The 15747-nt window shown below is 43.1% G+C and overlaps 1 protein-coding gene across 6 annotated transcripts in view; it reads right to left on the bottom strand.

The window, feature by feature from the left end:
• The window catches only part of MAPKAP1 (MAPK associated protein 1), an 83270-nt gene that overhangs the window by 40345 nt on the left and 27178 nt on the right, over positions 1–15747 (bottom strand). For all 6 annotated transcript variants that reach the window (XM_082294960.1, XM_082294962.1, XM_082294958.1 and 3 more), the window contains 2 exons: positions 8198–8370; positions 3626–3802 (listed from right to left, as the gene is read on the bottom strand). In XM_082294960.1, coding sequence (XP_082151086.1) covers positions 3626–3802; positions 8198–8370 — 350 coding nt within the window. The remainder of the gene's footprint in view (positions 1–3625; positions 3803–8197; positions 8371–15747) is intronic.

Here is a 15747-nt window from a genome sequence, read left to right as displayed (position 1 = left end):
AATCCATTGTGGCACAATGTAATATGTATCATCGTGCTACACCTGTGGACGTTTCATAACGGCTGCCATGTCTGTGCAGTCAGGAATGATAAGTGAACCACCCGTGAATGTTAATGATAGTGATCATTCTGCGGTAACTTGGCTTTCCATCTTCTTTTACAGCCTCGGCGCCGGAGCCAGGGTGGCAAGGTTCAGGAGAGGGAAAAGGAAACAACAGCAGAGGCAGAAGCTCCAGCAGGCTCACCTCACGGTGCTGAGGTGCCATGGGAACAGGCAGGGTACCCCCTTTTGCCACAAAATGAAGTAACCTACACCGGAAGGACAAAAGGTTTCTGTTCTGAATGAGAACTCTTTGAAAAGCTCCTTTCCAATCTGAAGCAATTTGAAATATTTTTAATTTTTGTTTTTAACACAGAAGTGGAATTTACTTTCCAGAAGTGGAATTTATAGCACTTAAAGCTCACTGCATAACCAGCTGGCATGGCTGGAAGTGCCTGGGAGTGACTAATAGCAATTTCCACTTGATCAGCACAAAGTCAGAGTTAAGACTCAAAATCCCAGCTGATGCAATGGACTTTCCTTAAGCCGGGTAATTTTTAAGATAAAGTGCACAGTGATAGGAACTGGACTAACTAATGTCAGCCACAATTTTTATTCTGAGCCTAAATGACTTGCTTTTGTGCATCTCAGGTTGGCCTTGCACAGCTCTGTGCACTATTGAGTTTAACTGGCTGCATTTTGACACCACTGTAACAGCCCTTAGACCTCTCTCAGGTCTTCTGATGCCCTTCTTGGGGCCCACCCCTCCCTCTCCACTCTCCTGGGAGACACATTCTTAATTTTGCACCCACATTAACTGTCTTAAATTTTACGTGAATATTCTAAAATGTACTTTGCAGATTACCCACTCCCATGTACAAACCAGGAACAGGTCTTTTGGGGAGTGCTGCTGAGTCCAAGAAAAAGCACATTTCAGGGCTTTGAATTGAATTTGCAAATGCACGATGCAAGTCTGGTATTTTAAAAGGGTTTCAAGCCTTAAACTATCGGGTATGGCAGAGGTGCTGCTTTGAAAATTTGTATATAATAGTCAAAGCAATTTAAGTACAATATCGAAACAGAAAAAAAGTGCTACAGAGCAGAGGAACTGGATGCCAAATTTCCTCTGTGTGCCAACTGGCAGCTGAGCTACAGCTCCTCGAAACACCATTAGATCAAGTACGTCGAGTTCCAATAATAAAATTTCCAAGGGAAAAGGCCCTAATGATGGTACAGATTTATTTTAAGCCTTTCAGGTATGACCTCACCACCTCAAGAAGTCTGTATTTCCATGGATGTGGTGCTTTGTTTGCCTCCTCCTGACACCCTCGACAGGAGAGCGGGGCTGTGTGCAAGCTCCGCGTCTGACGTTGGACAAAGCTCTGCTTTCCACAACAGCCACCTTCCAAAACATAACTCGCTAGACTAATGGGCAGTGAGCAGCCAGAATGACTGCCCTCCGTCTTCTCCTTGTGTAACTTTGCCAGAGTCCTTGGAACTTGCCAAATTCGGTCATGCCTGCTTAGCTTGCTCGACTGATTGTGCCAGAAAAGAAAATAAGACACAGATGTATTTGAGCTCTTTGAGATGCCAGTAAGAGCGACAGCTAATGGCTTCATTTCGACCCTCCCCTACCAGCTGGGCACAGGTGGGGGGATAATGAGGTCCCTCTCCCTAATCAAACTCAATTATTTACTTCTCTGTACAGCCACAAAGACATTCACATCCAGCTCGGAATATAAACTGCACTGTGGGCTACTTCCAGCCACCACCTCTGGGTATTTATAACTAACTCAAGTGGCTCAGAGTTTGCCTTGGCAGGAGTTGAAGTGGGTAAAGTTCTGCAAACTGTTCCTGCTCAAACATGTCCTGCTGAAACGGGGTCCCTGGCGGGGTTCCACTGCTGTCAGTTCAGCAACTGCACAACATCTGAACGAACATCCAGCACACAGGACGGGGAGATCGGAGATGAAACACGGCTCCAGCATGGAGCTGCTCACAAGCATCAACATTTTTCAACAGTGATTCAATATTAATAAACATTACAAGTCACAAGGCTGACATGGCAGCAGCTGAAATACTTCAGCACAAGGAGGAAAAAAAGAGATGCAAAATATAAAACCACAATTACACGCACTGGCTGGGTGACAGGGCAGGAAGAAGACATAGAATTTACAACAAATCCCTACAAAAATGAGACACCACGCACATTTAAACTCACAGAGGTAACAACCTTTTGATCAAGTGATTATCACGTAATTCTTTATTCTAGGGGACACATTAAAAATTCTAATTTAAACCTAACTGTTTACACAGTAATCACAAGCCATTTAAAATTAAAATGTGGACACTGGAACCACCAAACTGACCCTTTCAGAAGGGCACTGCTTATGATGCAGTTGTCCTATTTCTCCTCAGCAGCACCTTCCAAGCTAGAAGGAAGCTCCTCACATTAGCACAAATGATGGTAACCCAAAAGATTTTGCATTTTTCTGCAGGACCTGCAGCTGGACCCTAGTCCTGCTCCAAGCTCCAGGCAGAGCACTGCCGAGGCCTCTGGGCTCCCACGGGAAGGGCAGTTCCACCTCCTCCAAGCCAGCATCCAAACCCTGACCCACACCTGGCCACTGCAGTGAAAACTGACCCCTACTCATGCACCCAGCACAGCACTGGGGGGCAGGGAGAGGGAAACTGGGAAAGGGGACTTTTTCCAGATGAGAAATCAGCAACAATTTAGAACTGGCTATTGACAGTGACCTCCCCTTCCTCGCCACTGCCTCAGCGCAGCCCAGCCTTGAATAACTTAGTTGTGAATACTGGGGCCAGAATATTTTATTTCCCAGTGCCCTAATGCAGTAGAACAAAGTGAATGTGGCCTTTGGGAATACACGTGGGATTTCCGACAATGGCTCTCTGTAGGATGCTTTGGAATGTCGCTAAGAAACACAGTACACAACAAAGAATATAAAAACTAATTAAATAAGTCAGATTTTTAAAAAAATGTCTGATTATTCAGAACTAGAAGCAGCTGTAGTGTTAAGAAATGTAAGTAATGTCCAATAACCAGGAAAACCCTATTAGCATTTTCATTTCAAGAGCTCCAAACATGAAATATTTTTCCTAAGTAAGAAGTGGCTTATGCTCCAGGCATTTTATTCTAGTAATTAAGGCCTTCTGATGGTTTAAGAGATTTTTCATTCACAAGTAAAGAAAAATAAAAGTGATCAAGCACAGTATATATCCCTACTTCACTGATAAGGACAGAGAAAATTTTTCTTGAGCTACACATCAGACAGCTCAAGTCTCAGGGGTGGATGGGATCTCCCTCATCAAAATTCTTCTGGACTTCGGAGGGGAATGTCCAGTCCTATTCCAGCTGGAGTGCTTGGTTACTGCTCATTTCCCAACCACGGCATTGTTATTAAGCCACACTGCAACTATTTGTCTGTAAAATCACTTGCTTCACTGCAGAGCATCACCAACACGTGTGGCCCCTGAATTTGATAGACTCAGGTGAAGGGCAGCAGAGAAGAAGGCAGGAGGTGGCCCGGGCCCAGAGCTGTCCCCAGGCCAGGCCTGTACTCACATGCGCACGAAGAGCGACTGCTTGGCCGCCAGCCCCGGGGATGAGTACTTTTCCACCAGTGCCAGGGTGCTGAAGCCAAACTTGTGGATGGGCTCATTGGAGTCCAAGGGTGGAAAATCCGTGTCGACCTCCCCGTCGTCCTCGGCGATGTGCAGGCAATAGGCGTTGACGTTATCGCTGGAACACACAGAGAGCACCTTCAGTCAGGACAGCCACGGGGACCCTGCAGGCAGAGGCACCTGCACAGGAGGAACGCTCTGAAAAGCCACTGATGACACCTATATAAAGATGTCCCCAAAGGTCCCAATGTATCTTGCTGCCATAACCCTGTGGTGACAGGAAAAACCCCAAACCTCAGAGCAAAGCGGTCAGTCTTCATCCTTAACTGCACTACAAGCAAAACCTGACGGTGATTAAAATACTCTAAAATCTATAAAAGTTTCATGATTCCATAAAGATGGAAGTAACATTTCTCCATTTGTGAAAATTTATTTATTTATATGATGACTACACTTCAGAGCTAAAGGCAAACAAGCGGTGTCTGTGATTTTTCACAGATCAAACAACTGTGAAAGTTTACTGTCCGTAGGCTGGAAAAGCAGAGAGTGCTCTCGGGCAGGTAAGCAGGGTAATGAACTACGGAAAAAGTAAAAAACCTGTCCAACACGTTAGCAATGATTAGCAGAAAACTTACCTTTTCTAAATATCTAAGTTCAGTCACTAAAAGCAATTACAAATTAATAAACACCAACAAGCAGAACTAACACAGAAAGCTGAAACAGATACAATGTGAAAGAAATAAAGAACTGAGCCTCTTTCCTTCCATAGATGAAAGCCCAGAGGGGAACAACTATTTATAGCTACCAAACACATATTAATCATAATTTCCTAACATTGAAATCTATTTCAACTGTTACTTCAGTTTAAATTATTGACCTGAAAATAAGTATTCTTTCTGACTGTAGACCTGCAAGCACTCAGGCTTTTCCCCAGCCATGCAGTAAAGCTGGAGGTGCACGTGGCGGCGTGTTTCTAAACTCTGCAGTTTAAATTTGGAGTTTTAATTGCATGATTGATGCTTAAATTAATTAATTGTAAAGTGTATGCTAATTGTTTAATTGGTCGCTTGATCTATATAGATCATTTTTTGAATTAAATGAGTTGATTTACAAAGTTTATTGATTGGATGTGACAATGAATTATTTCACTGACTACCTGATTTGCAATTTTCTCAATTAATTCACAAACCTTTGGTTGCAATTGTGCTTTATTGAGAGTGCTTAGTCCAGGTGATCTATAGGCATCTTGTCATGACTAAGACATTAATTACAGAAAACAGGGAATAATGATGCATAGCTGTTAATGTAAGCTGCAAATTTGCTCTCCAAAAGGTAATTCAGCAACATTTGCCAGTCTGAATTTTGAAAATTCTGCAATACTAGTAAAGAAACTTTCTGGCCTTGAACCCTTCCAGGGTGGGGCAGCCACAGCTTCTCTGGGCAGCCTGTGCCAGGGCCTCAACACCCTCACAGGGAAGAATTCCTTCCCAATATCCCATCTAACCCTGCCCTCTGGCAGTGGGAAGCCATTCCCTGTGTCCTGGCATTCCAGGCCCCTGACCCTACCCCTTCTCCAGCTCTCCTGGAGCCCCTTTAGGCACTGGAAGGGGCTCTAACAACACCAGCTGTCCCAGCCTGTCCCCGTAGCAGAGATGCTCCATCCCTCAGAGCATCTCTGGACTCGCTCCAGCAGCTCCATGTCCTTCCCACGTTGGGGGAATACAGACAGCAAGCACTGCAGGCTCATTTGTCCCACTCAACACAACTCAGAGACCCCTCACGCTGTGACACTTCCAGTCTGACCGGTCATCCGATGCACACCTTCCCACAGCTGTGCTCTTGCCTTGCCCTGCTGATTCTCCAACCCGTTCCTTTGACAGCCTGGCGTGCACTCACAGCTCTGGGTAAATAAAGTGAGCATTTTCATTTGGAACCTGATGCATTTGCATAGCCCTCATTAAAGCTGGAGGAACACACAGACACATGGCAGCAGAACACACCCAGCACGGTCCCAAAGCGATCCGAGTGCCACCAGCTCATCTCCCACCAAATACAGGGAAAATACACAGTGTTGGTTAAATCCCATAGAAAAAAGGGGTTTCAAACGTCTTCAATCATGGACTGGGTCCCTGAACACTAACACAGATTTAGTCACAATGTGTTAAAAAAAAAAAAAGTCCAGTGAGTAGAACTGTTCTGCACTTTGAACCTCCACCGGGCTGAGATTGAAGCTGGGAACTTACAAGTTCAGCACAACAACTGAGAGATGTAACAGCATTCCTCACTCCTAAAAATAGCAAACATATTTGAATTGTGCATCTCGCTATTAATTTCTTCCTAGAAAGGGATTTTGTTTATTTTTTGCAGGAGGAATCATTCCAGCACATCTGTCAGGGGCTGGCAAGAAAATGGTCTGCTGGGTTATAACCCAAGCTCATGAGTAAGAGGCCAGGGACAGGACTGCTAACACTGTCAGTGGTTCCTTGCACCAAGAGACTGAAAAGACACAAATACAATACAATTATAATAAAAAAGGCAGCCTAATTGAATACAGAATGTTCTCAAAGCTGTCAACTAGTACTCATTCACTTCAGACTCTTACACCTATCTTTTAGGAAAAGGAATTAGGCAGTAATATATTCTTTTCCTAAAGACACAAGGGGTTGTTTCTCCTAATTATAAAGTCTAAAACCTCCTCATTATTCTCTCAGTGTCACTAGTAGGTACAGTTGTCACTCTGCATGCCTTGTATACCCCATCTGAGGTACTCTCTATAGGTATTTTAGTGCAGTGTCACAGTGATCCCCATTTTGTCTTTTTATACTCTCACCTGACTGAATCAGGAACAAATGGCCAATGTAGAATGGGTACCCTACACGAGCTCCTTCCTTACTTGGAAATATGAGAATTAGTTTACAGTTAAATCAATCCTTGCTCCAGGACTGGCAGTCAGCAATGCTAAAAAAAAAGATGATGGAGACATGAGAAATAATTAAGAACCTACAAGAAAACAAACTTCTTGGAAACTCGAGGCTCTGCCCCTTAATCTGAGCATTTGTTCCCAGATTCTCAATTGCTGCTGTGTCTAACACATGCTCTTGGGAACTCACGCCTCCATTATTTATTTTATTCTTCCTGCTTGAGATTTGATTACATTGGACAGCCTCCTTGCTCATGAGCACTTTTTGACACATCACAACATCTTATCCTTCAAGGCAGACAGTGAAATTCATTTCTTCCCACTGCTGCCTTTTGCTGTGGGCAGTGATGGTTCATGGAACACTCCACTCACGGGTGCTGCTCCATTTGAGGTCTGCTGCACTCCTGAAAAATATGTGTGTGTGTCCAAAGACTGACATCAGTGGTGTCTTACTCATTAAAAAATAACCTAATCATACACAATGGACACTTCTCTGAACTTGTGATATAATGAACAGAAATTAGTAACAGCAAATGAAATGGCACCATCTACGAATAATTTTGTATTTCTTCTCCAGAACAAAAAAAAAGACAAATCAAACCTCAAGTGTTTAACCTCAGAAACATCTCATATGTCTGTTGAGAACAGCTAAGGAAAAGCCTATATCCAAAGCAACAATATCCATGGAGCTGTTGCCAAGAGGGGCTGCTTTCCTGCGTGCCCTGTATCTGTGGAACAGAAATCAGCAAATCCGAACATGGGAGCTCAAGTGACCTCACTCCTATTCCCCCACAACTGTGCTACAACAGCAGGTCAGACTGCTGAGCCCCCCAGTGCTCCTGAAAAATGCTGAAAGAGTGAGCTGCAAAATTCAGGATAAAGAAAACCCTACCCCATTCATTCAATAATCCATGAAAAACAAAAAAGTGAAATTTGGCTCATATAGAAAAAACCCAAACAAAATGATCAACCGCCTTTGCACCAGGGACATCCCTACCAGTGACTGTTACTGACAACTCTTTAATAATAAATTGCTTTGAGTTCTTACTTTATGTACTATGGCCCAGCAAAACCAGAAGTATTTTACAGAACTGTTTTAAAACAAAAGCTGCTCAGGTGAGCTGCTCTGAAGAACCTGTTTATGCACCTCATGTCATCCGCCAGGAAAAAGGAACAGCTCTTACTAAACACCACCAGAGCTCCAGCACAGCAAAGGGACTTAGAGGAGTTCTGGATTTTATCTGACATCTTGTGATCTCAGCCATTAAGAACACTACCAAAAAATAGGTGGGACATGAAATAACAAATGCCTCTGTGACATCAAAAGAGATAAAGTTTGCATTATTTGAACATAGTTTTGAAATTATGATTCATTTACAGATCCAAGCCTTCCTGCTGATCATTTCCCAGCACACAGCTAACTGAAAGAGAAAAGGCTGGAGGTGCACGTGTGCTGCTGGGAGGGAAATACTGATAAATGTGAGGGTGCTAAGATTTATGTATCCAAACACTGACACAGAAATCCGTTTCAATATGCAGAAAGGCTGCAAGGAGAAATTTAGAGATCAAGAGGTAGTAAAGAAAGAGCATTACTTCAGCTTGGGTTCCCGTCCCTCACTTGTATATTGCCAGCAGATGAGCCCGATCAGGTCGTGCACCTTGGCGTTGGCGATGGTCACCACTGTCATGGGCTGCAGCTTGTCTTGGCTTGTGTGCAGTGGGAGGTAGACATCGATTTTTTTGGTTGCCGTTGTACCAACATGGCCCTGTTGAGAAAACAAATTTCATTAGGATGTACAAAAAAAAGTGTGACAGGGTTTATGCAAAATCTGGGCGGATGGAATTCTCTTCAGCAGGAAAACTTAAATATGCTGCTATGGCTTAAAATTGGAAGAAGCTGGAACATTTAAATTCCAATTATTTCCCTGCTGTTTATCTGTAAAAAGGACATGAAGTATTTGGACATGATTTCACAGATTTCCATAAAGAGCCTGAACTTTCCTACAGGATCCCATGTTCCTGCAGAATCCAAAGAAAGCCAAATATGTGTGGGATGGGGAGGAAGAGGGACCCAACAAACCAGCCTAACACTTCTGAAGTGCACTACCCTTGTTTCTGCATTTCTGGTCTCTTCTGCAGTTCTTCCCCACTGCCTGAGCAGCCCCCCGAGGGACACAGACACCCCTCACCAAGGCTTGGCCTTGGCTTGACAAGAGAAGAACAAAATCACAGCACAGCTGAGCCACTGAAGTGCTCTGTTTAAAGACACCAAGAAGAATCAGCAAATACTGGGGTTTATTGGAACTTACTGTATGAAAATAATCCATTTGCTGCCACAGAGACTGACAATTAAATAAACCATAAAACACACAGCAACACAGAGATCTGTGAAGTTTGCATTACAAGGAAAAAGTGTTTAATCCACTGCAGGTAGGACTGCAGCTTTCAGCCAGAAATCTTTTAAACAAACAAAAGATTGCACATCCTGATCCCCTCTCCAAAGCACCCAAAGTAACTCTGTATCTTCATTTCTCTCCATACTACACAGGCCTTGAGAAGAGATAGAGTTTCTTGAATTAATCACTTGGAATTCTAAGTAACAGAATAAAAGGATTCAATGCTATAAATCTATAATGAGAGCATAAAACAGGGAGTTAAATGCCATGTGCTAATTTCAATATATTGTTAAAAACCATTTGATCCTTCAGTGCGATTATAAATTAGAGAAGTAATAGGAATTTAAAGATTAAAGTTATTCATACTGGTACAGCTAAAAGTATTGTTAAAATCCATCCCAACATAATAAATTTGTTTTTTAAGAAAGCATTTTTATAGTATTGATACCTCTTCTTCCCATGTTTTTAGGGTAAGAAGAAACTGGTTTTGCTCATTTAAAGGAAGGGTTAGGTTTGTAACAGAACATGGGACATTCCTTCACTTTGTTTGGATAAACCTGAACAACCTTTGGTTGAGCTCATGTGCCCAGGACCCTCTGAGACACCACCCAAAACCTTACGAAATCATGAACACAACAGCTGCTAAAAAAACACAAGGGTGGGTTTCTTTCTCTCCATCTCTCTTGCTTTTCTACTTCCAGGACTTCCTTTTAAAGGGAAATAAACTGGTACCAGGTAACAAATCAGCTGTCTTTGCCCAGGTACAGACACACAGGGGCACATGGGTGAGTGTTGGTGACGTTGTGGTCCTGGCCAGAGACACCCCGGAGCCGGGGCTGCTTTGGCAAGAGAAGGAGTAAACAGCAGTTACCAGGAAATTAATGTGGCTCCTTGGCACGCTAAGTCAGTTACATATATAAATCCAAGGAGGGCAGAATTGTAAGTAATGCTGGGTCCTGATAATGGAAAATCCAAGAAAAATGGACAACCAGATGTGGGAGTTGATGCCAAGGTTACAATTGATGCACTCAGCGTCAAGCCAGGGAAGGGACGAACGAGCCAGGAGCTGGGACTAATAACCAAAGAGACCAGATTATTCATCAGTCACTGCATGAACGGCGTGAACTCATAACACAAACCCATGAATTTATAAAATCACCCCATTCAGGGACGCTGGTCCCCAGCTATCACAAACCTGACACACTCCTGGAGCTCCTCTCACAGCACAGTTCTGCCTTGCCCCACACCGTGACTTACTTGGTGTTTGCTGGTTTTTAACTAAACTTTTCTTTGTTCTTCCCCATCTCTAAATCTCCTCTGCCTCCTCCAGCCTCTTTTAACTATCTTTGTTGTCCAAACTCCCTCCACTACAGATATCCTGTTCTCCTACTCACAAACACTCAATGTGAACACCAAAATGACAGGTGACTTAAACCAGGTAAAACTCACACACCTATGAGAATTCCAACTGCTCCTGGAGCAAGGGGAGCAATCCCAACAACAGCAGGACTGGGAAATGGCTCAAAGCACTGATGTTATACTCAGGATCTTAAAAAAATTCAGAGAAATCATTTTATTAATTAAAGGTCTGTAAAGCTGATGGCCATGAGGTATTAGAGAGGCTGAAGCCTGAAGCCAATTAGATTTTCTAGCAGTAATGAGAACATCCATTGTCACACTGGGTAGGAAACGTTTGTATAAGCCCGAGGGTCAGGGCTGAGACTGATCAGTCCCACGCCAAGGGGATCTGGAGGAAACCTCCACTGTGTTTATTGCAAATTGGTGGTATTTGTTCAGAACCACATTATAAATCCAACCCATCAGGTCCCTGTCTGAGGGACAGAGCGAATCCATACCCTCAGTCCATCCTGCAAAGTATTAATTGTGCGGGAAGTCCCTGAGAGCTCAATTACTGATCTGCTCGAAGCCCATGAGGCGAGGGCTGGGACGTGGTGGGACTGGAGACAGGGACACGGTGATTGGTCTGGGGCCAGGGGTCAGACCAGCCACGCTGCATTCCACCTGTGAGAGCTCCTGGGCTCTGCATGCTGCTGGAGTCTCCTCCCTCAGAACCAGACCACAGGCATTACTGGAACCGTAATTACTTTTTGCTCCCAACTAGAAACTGTATTCCAAGTGGAAATGCTGAGGAAACCCAGAAGATAAAGGACAATTACTGATATTCAAAGAGGCAGCATCAAACTTTATTAATAGATCCTGTATAAAATTCAATGGAAAATCTATTCAGGGCCAGGGGCCTTACCATTTGGAGTTTCCTTAATAGCCTCCAATAAATCTGGGAAGCATAAAGGGGCTGTTAAATTAACATTTTCCTGATCTGTCACCTGTGGCACAGTTAATTTGTCAAAAAATTCTTTTAGCTTGTCACTGGACACTGTATATTCTGACAAATGAAGTCTGGAATAAAATTGACAAAATATCTCGTTAATTTTCTAGGAAATCACAAATCTGATTCCATTAAGCTTTTATTGTTAGAAATGTTATATCCCACCAATCCTTTAAGAAAGTGAGGAGTAACTGGATACACTGAAAATGTACAATAAATCATAGAAAATTTTCCTAGTATTTTTATTGATGGATTCTTTTAAGGCTCCCTGGTGCTCTCCTACAGTATGTAAAATTAAAAAAAAAAAAAAATTAAAATCTATCAGTTCTTTCAACATAAGTTGTCTCTCTAAGACTGAAAATCAAATTTTAATTGAAGTCCATGAGGGAATGCATCCCTCCCTCCAATACCAGATGATGTGTACCTTCAATAGATCACTGTGTGGCCACTGATACTTCACCTGACACAGGACATTCGGGAGAGCTCGTCCATCCCAGGACAACTCACCCCTAAAAGGTGCTGAAGTACCTGCAAAACGGGGAGCTGGTGGGAGAGTCAGGTACACTGTGTCCTTCTCACTCCTGCTTTGCTTCACCACACACCACAGCACAAAATTAAAACAAAGTCCATAAACATTTCCAAGAGAAAAGTGATTGATTTTCAACACTGACAATTTACTGCCTCTTCCTGCACAATGGAGTTCTGTGACTAAATGTTATATCACTTTAAGATTAGATGTTCTAATGATATAATGCAAAGATTTTACTGAATCATTATTTAGTGGGAGTCGTAAAAACCTCTTAAAATTAATCTTTCATGCACATCTAGCTTATCCAAAGTTAGCATTTAATTAGATGGCCTTGGCACGAATGAGCTCACTACTTTATTTGCTCAATCAGTATATGTCTCTTCAGTAATTATAATTAATTCAAGTCATTGACTCACCTCCCAGCAAACAACGCTAAACACTGCACAAAATGGAAACAAATGCTTTCCCGTTCCCAAATGCAAAATGTCTTCTCACTTTTAAACTCAGTTAAATGTTTTTTGGTTTAGGTGACAGGGTGTTGAATACCCTCTGTGATCCAGCAGTCACCTCCACAACATAACTTACTTGCTTATGTATTTAATCAAAACACAGAAAATACTTGAAGAGGAAAAGTGGAAATATAATAACCCAGCATTTACAACCCACAAAAGTTCTAACAGATCAGAGCACAGATGTTTATGGCAATACAAGGCACCATATTTTTCTTCTTCTTTCCTCCTCCAACCCACCACACTACTCGCTACCACGGGAAAATGGGAATGGGGTTTATTCCATCAGGTGGTTACACCAGCGTTGGGGTTTTTCATTACTTTGGGCACTTGATTCCTTTTGTTACTCTTAAGCCACGTGTGGAGGACACCCCAGCGAGGCCGGGGTGCACGCCCGGCACCCTGCCAGCCCTGCAGCTTCTCAAGGAAGCCTCAAAGTTCTTCCCTTCTGAGGAGTGGATTCTCCTATCACCCCAGCTTGTGCTGCAGAGTTAGCAGATCACGATGTAAAATTCCATTAACATCATTAAATACTTAATTTATCTTATTCACACTGTCACTATTCATAAAAATTTAACCCAGTAATTTCCTGTTATCCAAAGCATAACAAAGTATGAATATTTAACTGCAAGGTAAATAACACACTATTATTTTTTATTCTAAATTGTTGACTTCACTTAGCATGCCTGCTCTGTACAGCACCGTGCGATTTGTCAATTAAAGGTCCAGATGTTTCGCAGGCTGCAGAGGCAGCAGCAGCTCTGAGCAATGCGTCCTCTGCATCGCAATGATCACTACAACCCCAGCTCCAGGCTGCATTAACATGCTCATGTTTTATTCCAGCCCCCTCCTAATGTACCAGTTAATTATACAACACACAGCTGAGAAACACCACCTCCGAGCTGGACAGTTTCCTTCCACGCTTCCACCTGAACACGTCTTTACACGCACCTCAAAACCAGGATTTACATAAATAACCACATAATCAAGCACCCAAATTGCTGCCTGCTCTTGCTTGGCATTCACCCCCACAATTAATAAAATTCAGTAAGTCCTGAGCAAAGAATAAGACACATAATGGTGGTAACAGCATGTTTCAACAACAGTAACACACACTCACACAATTCTCTGTGAATTAAAAACTGGTTTACTTGGTGTGTTATTAATATGAATTCTTAATACTGCTTTTTTTCTGACAAATGTTATATGGATGGAGGGAGAAGTCCCAGGTCCATCCCTGTTACAGCCCAGGCTGTGTTTATGACCATGTAGGTGTCAAATTTAGGACAAATGGCCCTGTCCATCCCTCCCCTGCCATGCTCCCGTGGCATTTTGCCCCGCACACGCTCCCTCTCTGCGTGCCCAAGCAAACACAGAGGGCAGGATGTCCCACCAGCTGTGTGGCACCAGCTCACCCTGCCCATACAGCCCTGGGCTGCTCAGCTCCCACAGTTCTAGTGAAGGATGAAAGCACACGTTTAGATTGATCCAAGTGCAATTGCTCCAGCTGCAGCAGAAATGCATTCATTACCCCAAACCATCCTCGAATTCCTTCTAGTGAGGAGAAGGAACAGCCTCTTTAGAAGAATTATTTATATTTTACTTACTAATAAACATTACAATTTAATACTGAGGAATAGAGTTATTCTTTGTAATAACAAAATGCAACCAAAACTTATAATTAAAACTACACCATAAACATTATTTGTGCGTTAAGGAACATGCCACGATCTATTTTAACGAACAGATGCTCTAAAAAAGATAAATGTTTTCAGAAATATTCAATCCTTGAACAGATCAGCCTCTAATCCTCTGCTTCTGCTGCACAAAGCAGACAGCTCAAGTTCCTCGAGGACATCAGCCAACCTTAGGTGGAACATTTTTAATACATCACCGTGTCACTTTTTAATGTGCCACAATCTATTAACCACATGGCAAACTAACAGGGATTTTTAAAATATGGGTTTTATAGCTTTGTGCCGGTGATTAATTAAATAAATAGCCAGCGTTTCACAAATCATCCCTCTAATTAGTCTAACCCAGACACTTCGCATTCCCTGGCACTCCTGCCAGCTGAAGCTCACAGAAGGGCAGCGGCAGCGCCCGAGCACGCCCGGCACCGCCAGCCCGGGCTGGCACGGCACCGCCGGCCCCCGGCACCGCCACCGGCCGCGCAGGTGCTGCAGTCAGCTGGAATGTGGCTCCAGCTGCTTGGAAAACATGTTCTGTGTAATTATTCTCCCTCATCCTGAAGGAAACAATCGAGATAACAAAGGGAACAGAGCCGTGTCTGGGATTTGACCTGAAGTAGCAAAGTTGTGTGCTGCAGAAAATGAACAAATATATAAGGCAGATGCTGGAAAAAAATGCACCCGCTAAATGATACATTTTCTGTCAAAAGATTTCGAAGTCGAAGCTACAACTAATTACATGCAGTCCACTCAAAGAAGTCAAGCAAGGTTTATCATTAAAATGACTCAATTATTCTTAAAAGAAAGAGAAAATCATCTGAAAAACCTGCCTGCGATCTCATCAGTTTTACTGTGCCTACCTTGATACATCATTTCCCCCAGAGCTCAAATTAAACCCTTAATAGTTAATATGCTCAAGTTTTACTACAGATTTTTCTACAAATTATTATTAACTGGAATTTCCTACCTAGGATGGGTTTTATATGGAAATTTGTTCTGCAGTGTTTAGTGACACTATCACAACAGCTTTTTGCCCCTCAATTTAAAAACCATAAGAGAGATGGAATGTGATGCAGAGTCAGGCAGCTCATGGAGATGGGATTGGATTTCCTCCACCAGGCCATTTCTTTCTCAGCATCAGTCCCCAAACTACCCCCTTAAACCCAGGTTTCCTTGCACTCAGGAAGAAATTTGCACTCTTGGACCGGGGCGTCACAGGAGCACCCGACCTGCGGTGCCAGGGCAGGTCCCACAGCACTGGGAAGGAGCCCAGAACTGATAAATTAATAATAAGTGTCCCACTGACACTTCTTTACCATTGCACCACTCTTCCCTCCTGGCAGCAAGGCCGTGCTGGCACACCAGTGCATCCATCACCAAGAGCCAGCTTAAGGAGGGATCTCCCCTTCACCACCTCAACGGCCACGTGGCACTTGGGGGTACCTCTAAAAGGACTGTTAAAGGCTTTAACCTCGGGAAGCTTTTGTCCTGAAAAGAGGTGAAGATGCCCTCATGGGCTGTTCAAGCAACTTCGATGCAGGACACTTTCTGACATAAAGTGTTTTCAACATTTTTTTTCCCAGGATTTAGGTCCATAGCAGCCTGAGGTATGATAAATTCATAAATTCAATCTCCACGAGGACCTGAGAAACTGCTCTTGTTAGTAAATCA

The sequence above is a fragment of the Coloeus monedula genome (genome assembly GCF_965178545.1).
Source record: "Coloeus monedula genome assembly, chromosome: 21".
In the NCBI taxonomy this organism is placed as follows: Eukaryota; Metazoa; Chordata; class Aves; order Passeriformes; family Corvidae; genus Coloeus; species Coloeus monedula.
Note: the sequence above shows the minus strand (reverse complement) of the source record. Positions and strands in the feature narration are given on the sequence as shown.